General features: G+C 43.8%; 1 protein-coding gene across 1 annotated transcript in view; it reads left to right on the forward strand.

The window, feature by feature from the left end:
* The window catches only part of TTC27 (tetratricopeptide repeat domain 27), a 626,083-nt gene that overhangs the window by 445,588 nt on the left and 163,142 nt on the right, over nt 1-17,353 (forward strand). Inside the window, exon 11 of the mRNA XM_077486426.1 lies at nt 16,318-16,431. Coding sequence (XP_077342552.1) covers nt 16,318-16,431 — 114 coding nt within the window. The remainder of the gene's footprint in view (nt 1-16,317; nt 16,432-17,353) is intronic.

Below are 17,353 nucleotides of genomic sequence, written 5' to 3' on the forward strand. Positions count from 1 at the left end.
ACAATCTGATCTAAAACAACTTTCTATAGTCAAGGTACCCAAACATCTTGGTGCTCTTACATTTCTTTCAGATTGTATTCCACAATTTTGTCTGAAAATTATATATAAATTGGCATATGAGTAAAGGCAGATTTTGGCTACAGCAAGCCACAGGTTCTCTCTGTGTGACTGCAGCCTTCCAACCACCGATATCACAACAGCCAACTACATTGTGTAGTGCCAAAAAAATAAATAAAATCCTTGTTTAATCCTCCCTGGCCCCTCGCCATAATGACAAAAGTCCGTGGAGGAAAACCAACATCAATATGTAGATCAACATTACTCCAGAGGAGCAACCATATCACCACCATGTTACTGACACATAGTGATGACCCCAAATTGACCCACATACAAGCAGAAGTCAGATCTACCGATGATAACATCCCCACGATCTGACTCCAACAAAAAAAAGGGGGTTAAAAGGGGGGCACGGAGGAGAGAGAGAAGAGAAAGAAATGTAAGTAAAAAAATACATCAATTAATAGATACATCAATTAATACATTAATATTTCTATTATTAAACATTTTCATGTTGTCCGTTTTGCAGTTAGGAGTTATGTCTTGAGCTTATAAATCATTGTTTAACGCAGCTCATGCTCATTCGTACAGCTTCACAGCATTTACATAATCAACATTCATCAAAGATAAATGGTTTCAACACTTAAGCACCAGTCAAACCAAGCATGACATGATGCTCTGAACTTGAGTTTGTGTGAATCTGCATAAGCTTTGTAGCCAGGGTGATTTTGACAGTGAACAATGTGCTTGAGTAAGTAAATGCAGAGATGCAGTTGTGTCTGATGACTGTGGTTAGGTGGAATGCAGTGGGAATGGTATAGTTGGTTATATTAATTGTAGTCAGCATTTTTAAACAGCCCACCCAAGTGCAGTAGCATTTTCTTTTAGCCTTAAAAAAAAAAAAAAATCAACTTGCCTTATTATATAACTGTTGCTTTTTTGGGGGGATATTGCAAATGAATCCTAATATTGCTAGGAAATATTTTTGGATCAGGTGGTGCATGGTGTTAACCAAAATAGGATTTTTATATACAGCTTACCTGTAAAATCCTTTTCTTGAGAGTACATCACGGGACACAGGAGCTCATTACATAGTGGGTTATATAGGCACCTCTGGTGATTGGACACTGGTTAACCCCAATTAAGGAGAATTCCTCCCCTATATAACCCCTCCCATATGGGAGGCACCTCAGTTTTGTAGCAAAGCAATAGGAAACCACGTAAAACCCAAGAGGGGCGGGAGCCCTGTGTCCTGTGATGTACTCTCAAGAATAGAATTTTACAGGTAAGCTGTATATAAAAATCCTATTTTCTTGATCATACATCACGGGACACAGGAGCTCATTACATAGTGGGATGTCCCAAAGCATTGCTCAGATTGAGGGGAGGGAGACACAGATCATAATTATAGACCACCATGGACCAGAGGACCTAAACTGCAGCCTGCAGTACACTGCGCCCAAAGGCGATATCCTCTTGCCCTCTGACATCCAACTGATAGAATCTGGTGAATGTGTGGACTGATGACCAAATTGCAGCCTTACAGATCTGAGCCAGGGAGGCCTGGTGATGCGCTGCCCAAGAAGCACTTACAGCCCTAGTAGAGTGCGCTTTCACTTGAAAAGGAGGGATTTTCCCCTTTACACTATAGGCTTGAGAAATAATCTGTCTAATCCACCTTGAGAGAGTGGATTTTGATGCCGCCTGGCCCTTCCTAGGCCTTCCGGCAAAATAAATAAGCAATCAGTTTTCCTTATCTGAGCAGTTGCTTGAAGATAGATACTGATTGCCCTAACCACATCCAAAGTGTGCAAATATTCTTCTTCTGCGGACTGTGGGTCTGGAAAAAAGGATGGTAGGATTACATCTTGATTCAAATGGAATCCCGAAACCACCTTAGGTAGAAAGGACCTGTTGGGACGCATGACCACCCTTGTCCTTATGAACAATTAGATACGGCTCTTTGCTGGAGAGAGCTGCTAGTTCTGACACTCTTCTAGCCGTGGGTATGGCTACCAAGAAAACCAATTTTTTGGTCAAAAGAACTAATGAAGCCAGATGCAAAGGTTCAAAAGGTTGCCCCTGCAAAGCCGAGAGAACCAAATTCAGATCCCATGGGCATACCGGAGGTTTGACTGGCGGCCTTATCCACATAGCCCCCTGGATGAAAGTCCGCACCAGGGAATGCGATGCAAGTGGCTTCTGAAAAAAAACACTGACAGGGCCGAAATCTGCACCTTGATAGTGCTCACGGCCAAATTCATTTCTAGGCCTGACTGGAGAAAGGCCAAGATCCTGCTAATGACATACTTTCTAGGATGCCATTCCTTGAGTTCACACCAGAAAACATATGCCCTCCAGATTTTGTAGTAAATAAGCCTGGAGGCCAGCTTTCTGGCATTGACCAGAGTAGAAAGGACTGGCTCTGAAAGCCCACGGTCTCTCAGAATGTGGGTCTCAGTAGCCAAACCTTCAAATTCAGACTGTGTAAAGCAGGATGGTAAATTGGACCCTGTGAGAGCAGATCTGGCCAGAGAGGGAGAATCCAAAGCCTGCCTACTGCCAACTTCATGATCTCTGCATACCACGGTCGCCTGGGCCAAGCCGGGGCTACCAAAAGAACCGATTTTGTCTCCCTCTTGACTCTTCCCAGGAACCGCGACAGAAGCGGGCACGAGGGGAAGGCATAAATCAGATTGTACTGATCCCAGGGAACTGTCAGAGCATCTGACCCCTGAGCAAGTGTATCTCTTGTTCTTGACACAAATTTGTCCAGTTTTCTGTTGAACCTGGACGCAAACAGATCTACATCTGGAGTACCCCACCTGCGACATATGTCCCAAAACACGTCGGGGTGCAGAGCCCATTCTCCTGGGCACAACTGCTGGCAGCTCAGAAAATCCGCCTGCCAATTTTCCACTCCTGGAATGAAGATTGCAGAAAAGCATGGAACATGCTTTTCTGCCCAGACAAGTATGCGATTCACCTCTTTTTGCGCAACCAGACTCCTGGTACCGCCCTGGTGATTGATATAGGCCACTGCTGTGGCATTGTCGGACTGAACCCGAACAGGGAGACCCTGTAGTCTGGAACACCAGTTTATGAGAGCCATATAAACTGCCCGGATCTCCAAGACATTTATGGGCAATAGCTTCTTGATCGCAGACCATTTCCCCTGTGATCACGTCTCCTCTAACACTGCTCCCCAGCCTGTCAGGCTGGCATCTGTCGTAATAACCTTCCATGGAAGAGGAAGAAAAGTTTTGCCTTTCAGCAAATTCTCGGTTTGTAACCACCAGACGAGACTCTTGCGTGTCCCTGGGGATAGACGCATAGGAAGATCCAAGGATTGAGGCTTCCTGTTCCAAGCCGCAAGGATGCATCTTTGCAGAGGCCTTGAGTGGAACTGGGCGAATGGAACAGCCTCGAAGGAGGCGACCATTTTCCCTAACAGTCTCATGCACAACCGAATGGGGGAAGATCTCCTTCCCAGAATCAGGCGCACCAGATCCCCAATGGCCAAGACTTTTGGCCTTGGAAGAAACACCTTGCCCTGAGCGGTGTCGATAAACATACCCAGGTATTCCAACCTGGTAGCAGGCTGTAGGGACGACTTTTCTAGGTTTATAATCCAACCTAGGCGTTCCAGGTGTTCTAGCGTTCTGGTAACACTGTGGTTCAGGAACGCTACTGTTTTCTCCATGAGAAGCAAGTCGTCTAGATAAGCCATGACGGCTATACCCTGAGCTCTTAGGTTTGCCAGGAGAGGGTCCAGAATCTTTGTGAAGACTCGAGGGGCCGTAGCGAGCCCAAACGGCAAGGCCACAAATTGAAAATGGCGCCGCTCTACCGCGAACCTTAGATACTTTTGGTGTGCGGGAAAAATTGGCACATGGAGATATGCATCCTTGATGTCTATTGATGCCATAAACTCTCCCTCTTGCAGGGAGAAGACCACAGTGCGAATTGACTGCATACGGAAGGACCGGATGCGTAAAAACCGGTTCAGATCCTTCAGATCCAGGATAGGTCTGACACTTCCATTTGGCTTCGGAACAGTGAAGAGATTCGAGTAAAACCCTGAACCCTGTTCTTTTGGGTCCACTTCTACTATCACCCCCTGGGATAGTAAGTGATCTAAGGCCAGAAATAGCGATTTTTGCTTTACTGGGTCCCTGCGGATTCTTGACCTTAGAAAGCGAGAAGGTGGAATCTCCTGAAACTCTAGCTTGTAGCCCAGAGATACCGAAGAGATCACCCACTTGTCCCGGATCTCTTCCCGCCAGGCTTCCGCAAACTGCAGGAGTCTTCCCCCCACTCGGCCGAGCGGGGGCGCCTTCACAAGGAAGCTTTTGGGCTCTGCTTGGCAGACTTTCGCCCCCAAGTCTTTTTCTGCCCCTGGGCCCAGCCCTGAGCCTTTCCTGTAGAGGAGGGTTGAGATGGCCGTCTCCACTGCTTAGCGCTTGATGCTCCGGGAGAGAGAGAACGCCTAAATGATGGACGTTTGCTCCTTTAGACTGGAAGGAGAGTAGATTTACCCCCTGAAATTTTTTGGACGAATTTGTCTAATTCTTCTCCAAACAAACGTTCCCCTTTAAACGGGAACCCAATCAAATGCTTCTTGCATGATAGCTCAGCTGCCCAATTCTTTAGCCATAGGGCCCTTCGCATGTGTACCAACAGGAGAGACAAACGAGATGCTTGTTGGACAGAATCCAAAATCGCATCAATCATGAAACACAGAACTTGAGGTATTTCTGCATAATTCTCCACTTCGTCACTGGGAAGGAGGCCAAGCATCTGCTTAACCTGTTCCTTGAGGAACTGACACAACCCCACGGCTGCGACTGTAGGTTGCACTACAGCGTCAGTCATGGAAAAGGAGGCTTTTAATAATGTTTCCAACTTCTTATCAGTTGGATCTTTAAATACCTGAGCATTATCCAACGGACAGGTCAGGTTTTTATTCACGCAAGAAACAGCCGCATCAACAGATGGGACCCCCCATTTCTTGGTGAAAATTTCCTCCAGAGGATAATGCATAGAAAACCTTTTAGGAGGAGCAAACAGTTTATCGGGATGTCTCCAATCCTCATACAACAATTTATCCATTAAGGGATGAATTGGAAAGGAAAAAGCAGTTTGTGGGACTTTCCTGACTCCCAGGGAAGAAACAGAGGACGTAGCGACTTCATCAGCAGGCCTTCTGAATGTGGTACGCACCAATTCAGTATAATACTGCACCTGTTTTCTGAGTGCCTGGGAGGAGGGGACTCTCTCCTCTCCCTCTGATTCCTCCGACTGCTCAAGATCCCTGTCCCAAGATAGGGATCTCTCCTCATTGTCAGAAGAATCTGAAAGAGGAATCTCAGCAGAGGGAGGGGATCTACCCCTTTTCCTGCTATCTTTCAGGGAAGCAGAAATAAAATTCATGATTCTCCCTCAAAACCCTCCAATGTAGCCCTAAGGGAGTTCTCAGTGACTTATACCGGGGCTGAGACATTAGGAGAGGCTGCAAAACCTGGCTCCAGTCTTGCAGGGGGGGATGGTAACTTACAGGCATTTTTAGAACCCCTGGACCTAGGCGGTGATTTACCAGTGCCCTTGTTACCTCCCCCTGAGACCCTCTTACGAGGAGACATAGTCCTAAGCTACAAAGCAGAGGTACTAGTACAAAGTGCAATCACTGTTGTGCTTAAAGTCTCACAATAAATATATATGCTTAAACTGCACAACCTGATGCTGAGTAGGTGTCTTAGGTTTGCCTGGATCCAATCCCTTGGGATGCTTACTGCCCACAGCTCCTGTGTCTCACACTTACAGCCCCCTGACGCTCTGGGCTTTTTAAATCTGCCGCCTGGCACCTGCGCAGTTCAGCGCCGTGCATACCAACGTGCACGGCTCACAACCACACTCCCCCCTCCTCTATTAGCCCGGGAGCGCGCTCGTGCACGAGGACCGCCGGAATCCAGAGGGGGAAAGGGAATCTCCATCAGAGCTGTGTGGGACCCCCAGACTGCGTGGGACCCCTGTATTACCTTTATTGTGGCAGGGATTGCAGTGGAGACGTGAGACCTCTGGAGAACCAGGCTTCACTGAGCGTGTGTACTGAAAGGCATGTAAGTATGCATCAGGCTGCTCTTACTCCCTCTAGTGGTGGAAACTAGGTAAGACATACTACTACTCAAATGAAGAAATCCATAATATAATTATATATAGGATTAACCCCTCTTACCTGTCCTTGCCGCAGGAATTGCTGAAACAGAAAGATTCCAGCCTTCACCCATCACGGCGGGCAGAGTTGTGCCAACCTTAAGGTTTTTTTTGGTTTTCTTTCTCAGAAGAACCTCCTACCTGGACCTTGTAAAAGACTCTGCCAGAAACTTTCGTGCCACTATGTAAATAGTACACCAAGTCTGGTTTTCCCAGAGCCCAGTCTTCCAATAGGAGAGGACTTACAGGCAAAACCTCGTTTCTTCGGATGACGAGGCCCGGGTACCATACCATCTTGGGAGTCAATATATCGGCCCGAGATATGGATCCGTTTTTTTGTAGCCGTTAGGCCCCCGCAGGGACCTGCACAGAGCTTTCTTCATAGCACATGTTTTACGTGACAAACCACCATAGACACTGGCGAAAAAACTGAGGTGCCTCCCATATGGGAGGGGTTATATAGGGGAGGAATTCTCCTTAATTGGGGTTAACCAGTGTCCAATCACCAGAGGTGCCTATATAACCCACTATGTAATGAGCTCCTGTGTCCGTGATGTATGATCAAGAAATACCTATGTGAATGGCAAAAGTAATATTGTTCTTACTGTTGTAACATTGTACTAAGATTGTACTAAGATGTAAGGAGTAGGAAATCAAAATCCAATATTGCATACCTAGTCTTTTCCTCTTTAAATAACTAAATGACTTTAAATAACTTTTGGATAGAAAGGAGCAACTTGCTGACAGGAACTGAGCTGTCGTGCCAGGAATGGGTGGGTCAAAACACGTCTCAAGGGCACCGCCCATCCTCAGCATGTCATTTTGCTTCCTGTCAGTGAGTTGGACAAGTTGCAGCCATAGATGCTGGCTGCTATTCTATCCAGTGGGTCTAAAGCCACTAGACAGAGTCTGGGTGATTGGCAAAATCCTCATGTGATTCTGGCATTATAGTTTTCCATCAACCGCTGGACAAAAAGATTTTTAGATGTAAGTGTGCTATTTTTCAATAAAGTAATGACACATCAATTTTACTAATTCCTGCGGCCTGCTGCTGTGTTCTCTTTCATGTGCATCCTTATTGGGCTCATGTTTGAGGTAGGAGTCTTTCCCTGAATGTTCACATTCATGCCTTACCCAGCCTACACTTCATTGGAGGCAGTCTGTGCAGACCAGGGTGGCATTTCCTGTAGGGACTGCCTGGGGCTCCTTTCCTTGTTTCCAATGTTGCGTGTTTATCCCTGGTCTCAGTGCTGATGTATCCAACTATATATCTGAGTGTCTCCTTAGTGCCCCCCTACTGGAGGGCAAATACCAACAGGTCTGCGTGTGAGCTGATGCTGACTGGGCTCAATTGCTTCCTTAGGTCACTTATTCGCACACATTCTGGCTTAACACATCAGCTTCTCATTTGCAACATTTTGTTTGCGTCATCAGTCACTTTTCCCCTCAGGTCATTTCTGGGGTCTATAAAACCTGAATTATATAATAAACTCCTATCGTCTCTACTACGCTTTGTGTTTTTGGTTATATTGTAAAATTGGCCACATTCGACCTGTCATATCAGCAAAATTTGCACCCCTCTACATTGTACAACAGTTTACCTAAACAATCAATTTACATTATAACAGCTTAATAAAACATAAATGTAATCTGTATAATTCAATCTGGCAATAAAATCTGTTTGTTTAAGGGCTAGTTTATGCTAGCAGTTTATGCTAGCATTACCCTCTAAAGAGTGATCTGTGGTTGATGGCTTTTAAGAGGGCATTCAACAGACAGTGAGGAAGGGTTGTCACCTGTCACTTCAACCACAATGCATGTAGTTGCAGGGCGAATGAAGCGCGGTCTCATTCACTTAAATTAATTGACTTTAACAGGGATCATTTTTGCTGTGCCGCAATGCAAAACATCATGGACATGGCTTGTGTGTACTTCTTACATTTGCAGCTTAGGGGGAGCAGTTGAGAGATGGTTAAAAGTGGCTCAACAGGGTGTGTTACCACCCCTGAGCTGCAAATGTAAGCGATCAGGTGCACCCATTGGGGAAGAAGGGGCACATTTTGGAATCCTTGCACTTGCCACTGGATGACCCTGCCGCAGCATGGCATGTCTGTGCCCGTATTTGTGACAGCTTCCTGCAGAGTGCTGTATCCCCGGTCTTATGCAGGGGTTAACCAGAAGATTCTCTAGCCAAAAGATAAATGTAAAGAGGCTTAGAATAGTGGTGATGTCATGATCCTAAACTGCCAATGGCCATTTTTGGGTAATTACATGTCACTGGGTGTGCAGAGCCTGTTGGGGAACTGAAAGACTAGAACCCTACTAGGTCCACCTGGCTGCTTGTTGACAGCCTCTGGCTCTGTTCAGATTTGAAAGCCTCTATTGGACTGAATAGCGGCTATGGATCCCCTAGCTGCCATGCGCTGTCAATCAACAGCTAGGTGCACCTGATGGGGAACTAGTCTCTCATTTCCCCATCAGGCTCCACTCATCCTAACTGGCAATCTCCTTGACCATACGCCTGTCAGTTTGACAGGTGCAGTGGTGAGGGAAGGAGGGAGGATGCTCTGAGGAAGGAGTGTCCAGTATGGACACTCCAACCTTAGTGCCTAGGACAGAGAGATTTTTGTTCCTGTATCTCGGTGCTTTCACTCGGTGCTTTGTCTGTGACACCATTTATAAATTCCCCCAATGTGACTACACTCTCCAATCACAAGTAATCCCATTTAGATCGCAGCATGTTTGCTGATTTAAAAAACAGGGGGGTCTCAATCCTGATAGCAAACGACCTAAGCTAGAAACTTAACTGGGCGCGAGTGGACGTAAGTATCAGATACCTCTTTGTTGTGGGGACAATTAATGGTTTAGTTAGTAACCTTGGATAACATACAGTATACAGCCCCAACGCAGACCAAGCCACCTTTTTTGAAAACACTTTGGGATAGTTGTCAGAATTTGTAGAGGGCATGTGCATTCTTGTGAGTGACTTCAGTGTTTCCTTAGATCCACTTGATATCTGCAATGTAACTTTTCATCTCTCTTACACCTACTGTATTTTAGCAAACTTAACCAACTACTCTGAAAGGAGAGACAGGATGACACAGCGCATGACCCATAGTGATTAAAAAGATTTCACATTCTACTTTCTGGCCTACCTACTTTCAGATCTGCTAGCAAGACTTTTTCCACTTGCCAGAGGTCACAATAGAAACCATCCCCTAATTGGGCCATGTCCCAGTTACCATCTCACTAAACACAGACAACCATCAGGCCTATATCTTAGCACTGGTGATTGAACAAACACACACAATTAGAGGCTTTCCTGCAATCTTTTTTCTCCAATAATTCTAGTTCTGATATCCCCCATAGGTAAACTTCTAAGTGTGTGGTCCAAAACAAACTGATATAACTAAATGCTAAATTGAGAAAGGCATGAATCTGCAAAATGCAAACCAAATTAGGACAAAGAAAAATGCCTACAAAATATTTCTGGCCTTGTCCCTGGCTGCAGAGTTGACATTCTTCAGTATCCAATTTAATACTGGGGACTTTCGCCCCTTCTTTCCCAGATCAATTTTTAACTTTCAGCGGTCTCGCACTTTCAGTGACAATTGGGTGGTCGTGCTACACTGTACCCAAATGAAACGTTTATCATTTTGTTCGCATAAGTGGTATTTATTCACAAATCAGTTTTTTTATTTTTTGCAATATAAGCGAGCAGAAATTTGGAAAAAAAAAATTTCTTCTATTTTAAAACAAATCCAATAAAATCGAATTTTGGCATAAATTTAAGCCAAAATATATTCTGCTACATGTTTTTGGTAAAAAAAAAAAAAAAAATCCTGTTGTGTATAATTGGTTTATGTGATCATGGACATATGTACGGAAAGGATCATCTACAGATGTGCGCAGGTGATCACGGACATATGTTTGCAAATGATCATTGGGACATGTGATTTTACTGTTATATATGTGGGGGACAGGTGTTTTGGGGATCATTACTATGTGGGGACATGTGCTTTGGGGACATGTGTGTTTCCGTTGTGTTCACTGTGTGTTTTACATTGTGGGGACACTAGGTTGGTGATCAGTGAATAAAAAGCTGTAAAAAACATCTCATACTCTCACTGATCACCAGCCAGCTGCAGAGATCCATTCCCCTCTCCTCACCGACAACTTCCATGTGAGGAGAGGAGAGCCGATCGCCTAGCAACCGACTCTCTGTTTACATCACATTATGGCTTTGATTGGACATAGCCGTCATTAGATGCACCGTGTCTGGGGGACATGAGCGCATTGGGATCACGCCGCTGCATGTCCACTCAGAAGGAGAGAGCGCCCACCCGGCCGTACATATGCAGTGGCCGGGTGGGAAGTGGTTAAAGCGGCTCTTCACTGCATCTAAGCAGCACAAACCAAAAACACTTAATTCATTTTTAATATTCAATGCAAACTTCCCCATCAATCTATAGCTCTGGTTTTTTTTTAAGGAGACATTTCTTTGACAAACACCCGCTAGCATTTCTGATTGTGGCCATCTTGAGTAAGGGCAAATTATTCAAGTCGCATTTACTTCCTGAAGTGCATCTGCCCTTAGCTCAATTATTCATGCAGAAACATGTGCTTAGCTGAAAAAACGCCTCCTCCTTTATTCCCCTCCCAAAGACTACTGGGATGTATGATATCATTTGCCTAGGCAGGAAACCTGGAAGAAACTGAAGAAATGTAAAAAAAAAAAAAAAAAAAGTTTAAAACAAGTAAATATGATATACTTTTCTATCTATTTACTAATGCTAGCAACATGAGGATTAAAAATAATCAATGTTGATTGGGAGAGTGAAGTTCCACTTTAATTCTTTGGCAAATTCCAAATGCTTCAGGGAATGCTGCTCCTCCCTTGATAACGTCAAACCCCAAAGGCCCCTTTCACACGGGACGGATCAGTATTGATCCGCCCGTGATGATCCACTTGCTCAGCGGGGATCGCTCCGTTGTCCACACTGTGCAGGGACCGCCCTGTCAGCTCTCCGTTCTCCTCTATGGGGGATCGGATGAGCATGGACCGTCTGTCCGTGTTCATCCGATCCGCTCTGCAGACGGATAGAAAAATAGGATTTTCCTCCGTCTGCAGAATCGGACAATAGCGGAGGCGGACGATATCGGGTGTCTGCGGATGTTTATCCGCAGACACCCGCTATCCCATAGGAATGCATGTATGTCCGTATTTCATCCGCAAACGGATGGATGAAATACGGACATAATGTCCGCATGTATGAAAGGGGCCAAATGGAACAGTCAGGTCAATCAACCTCCCACAATATCCAGGACTACATTCGAAAAAATCTGGTGTACCCGCAATTCCCAAGGTAGCTTCTGAAGTACTGAAATCACCCCAGACAAAATATGTCAATATGTCAAATGAAATACCTCTTCCTATATTCCTGAGCACTTCAGATAATTGCAGCCCTTGAAGAAACATTTCAAGATCCTTCTGGAGTTCCCTCTTGAGAGCTACCAACCTTTCATTAAGGATCACGCATTCAAATTGAAGCATTTTTCCTTCCAGGGTATAATTAAGCAAGTCTCCATAATCCAACGCTTGTCGAAAACCAGAACATAACTTTTGGAAAGGCATGCAATTTCACCACTTTTTTGTTTCATTACATTTACAATGTACCCCCATGATTCAAATCACCTTCTCTGAAACCTTTTGCCTAGATATGGAACTCCTTCATCACACACTCTCCCTAGTCTACTGTATATTAAATTCAGCAGCACCCGACAGACTTATTTCCCCCATGTGTCCATAAATGACAATAAGATGTGGGCTCTTCCTTCTCCCTCACTCAACTAGACATAATTATTAAAGTCTCTGTAGCCTGCAAAATCCACAAATCAAGCTTAACCACTTCAGCTATTGAAGCTCTTACCCCCTTAAAAACAAGGCCATTTTTTGCAGATTGGCACTACTCTACTTTAACTTTTTTTTAATTTTCCACACAAATAGAGCTATCTTTTGGTGGTATTTGATCACCACTGGGTTTTTTATTTTTTGCGATATAAACAAAAAAAGACCCAAAATTTTGAAAAAAAAATTATTTTCTACTTTCTCATATACTCTATATTCATTAAAAAATTCTAAAATATAATTTCTTCATACATTTTGACCAAACTGTATTCTGCTACATGTCTTTGGTAAAAAAAAAAAAAAACCTTAATAAGTGTATATTGATTGTTTTGCATAAATGTTATAGGGATTATAGACTATGGTATAGATACTGAATTTTTTTTTATACTAGTAATGGTGGTGATCAATGACTGTGATTGTGCGGTGCGCAATCTGACACTAGCTGACACTGGAGGGAGAACTGACTAACTGCCACTGACACCTGCAATGACACTTATACAGTGATCAGTGCTAAAAATATACACTGTCAATGTGCTAATGATGCTGGGTGGGAAGGGGTTAATATCTAGGGCAATCAAGAGGTTAACTGTATGCATAACAAGTGTACAATGTTTACTTTGTGGTGCTTTTACTAAGGGATGTGCCAGTTTTTATCCCCTGAAAAGAAAAACCGACAGATCGCCTCTGCCAGGACAGAGCTCTGTGTTGTTTACAATAACAGAGCTGTCTCCTGTTATCCACTCCACTGATCGGCTTTTGCTGTAATAAATCACAGAACAGCCAGGGTGGGGCTACCTGAAAGAGCCGGATTACATATCAGATACATGATCCAGGGCGAAGCGACTTCCCTGCATCAGTATATCTGTGTGGGGAGATCTGCAACTGCTTAAAATCTAAAGCCTAGCACATGCTGCTAGTTTTTTTTTTCATTCAACCCAATGGGCTGAATGAAAGGAAATTGACAGCTCCGGTCAGAGCTGATGTACTAACAATCCAATGTCAGTACAGCAATCTCCCCTGCTGCTCTGTTGCATTCTGATGGGGGGGGGGGGGGGCAAAGACCCTTCCAGAACATGCCAGTCGGCACTTTCAGCTATTGACTGAGTGTGCAGATCGGGAGCCAGTCTGCAGACCTTTTTCGGTCATGTCCCTTTGACAGAAGCCGGCCGGATGCAGTACACACGGGCCGAATGTTTTCTTGCCGATGCCGCCTGACATTCAGCCTGTGTGTACGGTGCTTTAGAGGGGAACTTCAGCCAACAGTGTCCCTAACGACCAGAGACAGGTGGGGAGGGGAATGGGTAGTGGTAGCAAACTTGCTGCAGGTTACCCAGCGTACAGAGACAGACTTCCTCCAGTAAGCCAATCATACGTAGCAGAGATATTCCCTGCAGCTACATGTACAGTGAGGAAAATCATTATTTGATCCCCTGCAGATTTTGTAAGTTTGCCCACTTACAAAGAAATTAAGAGTCTATAATTTTTTATCAAAGTTGTATTTTAAATGATAGAGACAGAATATCAACCCAATTTCCCCCCAAAAAAAACACATGATACAAATGTTATAAATTGAGTTGCAGTTCAGTGATTAAAATAAGTATTTGTTCTCCAAGCAAAACATGACTCAGTACTTGGTGGAGAAACCCTTGTTGGCAAGCACATAGGCAAGCTGTTTCTTATAGTTGGTTTCCCAGGTTTGCACACATCTCAGGAGGGATTTTGGTCCACTCTTTTTTACAGATCTTCTGCATCCAAACATTTTCTGTAGGATTAATGTCTGGAAACTGGCCAGGCAATTTCATGACCTTAATGTGCTTCTTCTTGAGCCTCTCCTTTGTTGCATTGGTGGTATGTTTTGGGTCATTGTCATGTTGGAAGACCCATCCATGACCCATCTTCAGTGTCCTGGCTGAGGGAAGAAGGTTCTCATCCAAGATTTTACAATACATGGCCCTATCCATTGGCCCCTTAATGCAGCAAAGTCGGTCTGTACCTTTAGCGGAGAAACAGCCCCAAAGCATAATGTTTCCACCACCGTGCTTGACTGTAGGGATGGTGTTTTAGGATCATAGTCAGCATTTTTCTTCCTCCAAACACGGTGAGTGCCCCTCCTCAAAAAGGTACATGTACAGTCATGCCAATGAACATCGAAATTATTCAAAGAAGGATTGGGAGAAAGTGCTGTGGTCAGTTGAGACCAAAATTGAGCTCTTTGGCATTAACTCAACCCGCCATGTTTGGAGGAAGAAAAAGTATAGACCCTTAATTTCTTTGTAAGTAGGCAAACTTACAAAATCTGCAGGGGATCAAATAATTATTTTCACCACTGTATGCATGCGGCTGTAGGGTAGAGAATACCATTGCCGTTTATGATTGGCTGTCTGCAGTGATAGCTTCCTGGCGGAATAGCTTATGCGGGTTTGGATTCATGTCTGAACCAGCTCTGAGCTCATCCCTGGTTGTTAGGGAAATTGAGAAATTGAGTTACAATTATGCCGCATACACGCGATCAAATTGTAAGGCAGACTCGGTCTGCCGGACCACAGTACGCCGGACAATTCGATTGTGTGTGGACTCCAGTGGACTTTTTCATCGTAAAGTCCGGCGGACTTAGAAAGTAGTTTTGACTCAAAATTTGTCCGCCGGACTTGGCTTTCAGTGGACAATCCGTTCATCAGTGTGCTAGTCCGGTAGACTAAGAATGACGCATGCTCTGAAGTAAGTACGAGAAGGAAGCTATTGGCTACTGGCTATTGAACTTCCTTTTTCTAGTCCTGTCGTACATGCTGTACGTCACCGTGTTAGAAATCGCCCAACTTTCGAGTGTCCGTGTGTGGCCAAGTCCGTTCGTTATAAAGTCCGGCAGGTTGTTTACCGGATTATTTGCAATTCCGCCGGAAAATTTGATCGTGTGTACGCGGCATTAGTCATAGTGTACCAACAGGTTCAGTATTTGTCCCAAGAGTATGAAATAGAAGGTGTTTTAACACTTTAAGCCAGTGGTCCTCAAACTACAGCCTGTAAACCAGATGTGCCCTATTGCTCACTTTTTACACCAACAATGGGACACACTATTCCTCCTCCCTTTGACTCCAATGTTTTTTCTTGTTTTTTTTTACTCGTGAGTCAATTAAAATTGATACTACCAGCAATGCTCGGGTACTTTTTTACTCCTGTAAGCAACAACCTTTCTCCCCAATGGTTTCAGGACGGTGAATTAGTCATTTTTTAACATGTTTGAGGATCTCTGCTTAAATCTATAGATTTTTGCACTGCATGAGGTTGTGCAGCAAAGTTGGTTATGGCAAAAAGTTCTGCATGAAATTCTTATGCTAACAACATCCACAGTAATAGTTACCAAGGAAATGATGGCACTATCTTGATCCAAAGAATAGATAGGATTGCTCTTGTGAGGTCAGGAAATTCCATGTGAAGGAGGAAGGCTGTTGCTTTTAGATGTTCTGTTACCTTCCTCTGGACCGCAAATGCTGTGTTTTGTGTAAGGTTGAACTCAATGGACATTTTCAACTTATTTAAACCACGTTATCACTGAATATTTTAAATCTTGATTTTTATCTGCACAGGAATTCTGACATCTTGCAGGTTTGAAGGAAGCTATGGTTGCTGATAAAAATATTTCTGGCTTATGATCTCACTTCATAAATGCCCCATATATATCTACTTGTATTACCTCAGCTGTTTGGTTGATAGAAACCAGTCTGCCACACTCTTAGATCTTATATGTGAAATCTTGTTTTACTGTCAGTTTATATACATGAAACTTTCATGTTCCTCAGCTGTAATGTTAGTTTATTTTAAATTTTCATGTTTGCATTGTGCAGTTTTGTTATATAGAAAAATCGTAATGTGCTGTATATAATTACAAGCATATTACACCGACGTTTTGATATTAGGAAAGTTATTACCAACCCAAGCTAATTTGAAATGCAAATCTTGCTGCTTGTTGTGAAGCAATTTCTTTTTTCTTTTTTTTTCTGTGCGTCTAAACTAGTTCTTGGTTCTTTTCTTATCCCTAGTGTAGATAATATTTTAATATAAAAGGCAAAATGGAGGCTTTAACGCTTTTCATTTCTGTCACAAAAGTGATGTGAATATTAATTTCAATTCTTTTATTCTAGTGTTTACTTTCACAACCTAAATTCTGGGCCCTGCAGACAACGGCATTAATTTTAAGATCAAAGCTAGAGAGAGGAAGCACACGGCGTGTTGAAAGAGCCATGATGCAGACTCAGGTAAGATTTCTCTTCATTCTAAATTTCAGGAATATTCTGTAATTTTTTTGCACAATGACTGCTCAAATGGCAAAAGTGAGACTTAAAAAATTAAGGACATTGGCAGAATGTTCATACACCATTCGTTGTAGGAGTGTACCTTCAGGAGATTAAATACTGACAAAGCTTTAAAGGACATGCCCCCTGGGCAACTCCTCTATAACCCTACCCCACTTCATGAGTCCAGAGTTTGTGCCTGAAGATGATGGACTTTTTCTTTTTCACAGAGAAAATCACCCTTAGCTGAACTAGTTAATTGTTTTTCTTTACAATTTTTTTAATTCTTCAATCAAGTGTTCACCAGAATAGAAGCAGTTTATCTGGATCTGTAAAGCCTTGCCATACCTGGACTCAACCCTTTAGGGATGGCCTGCAATGTTGCTTTGGGCACTGGATTATGCATGGGCACTCACCTTGGCACTTGGTGCAACTCTTTGAGTTAGCCGCATGATGTTATACAGGTCCACGACCTGTAGTCCATCACTATGAAACTGCTCTGGCATAGAATTGAAAGAATACTGTTATCAAAGGTCAGTTTATTGCTAAAATCACAGTACATATATGGGCATATCTTTTCTGCAGTGGTTACTGGGCTGCTTTCAAACTGATCCTCAGGTGCACGGAGCCATAGACTTCTATTATTACCTGCGAGTTTGGTGAGCTTTCTGAAAGTGCACCACACCTGCAGTGGCAGACATAAACTGACTTGTGTTCTACCTCTAATACGATCCGCTAAAAAGTATCGTGGGCTGTGTCCGTGTCCGCTCTGCAAATGCAGAGCGGACACGGACATGCCATCCACCCGCTCTGCTCATTGTGGCCCAGGACCAGTTACCAAGTCGCTCAAGTGGCCCTCGCTCTTCAAAAGGTTGGGCACCCTTGC

This window comes from Lithobates pipiens, unplaced genomic scaffold, assembly GCF_037356315.1.
Source record: "Lithobates pipiens isolate NorthernLeopardFrog02 unplaced genomic scaffold, aLitPip1_a1.2 Scaffold_18, whole genome shotgun sequence".
NCBI classification, from domain to species: Eukaryota; Metazoa; Chordata; class Amphibia; order Anura; family Ranidae; genus Lithobates; species Lithobates pipiens.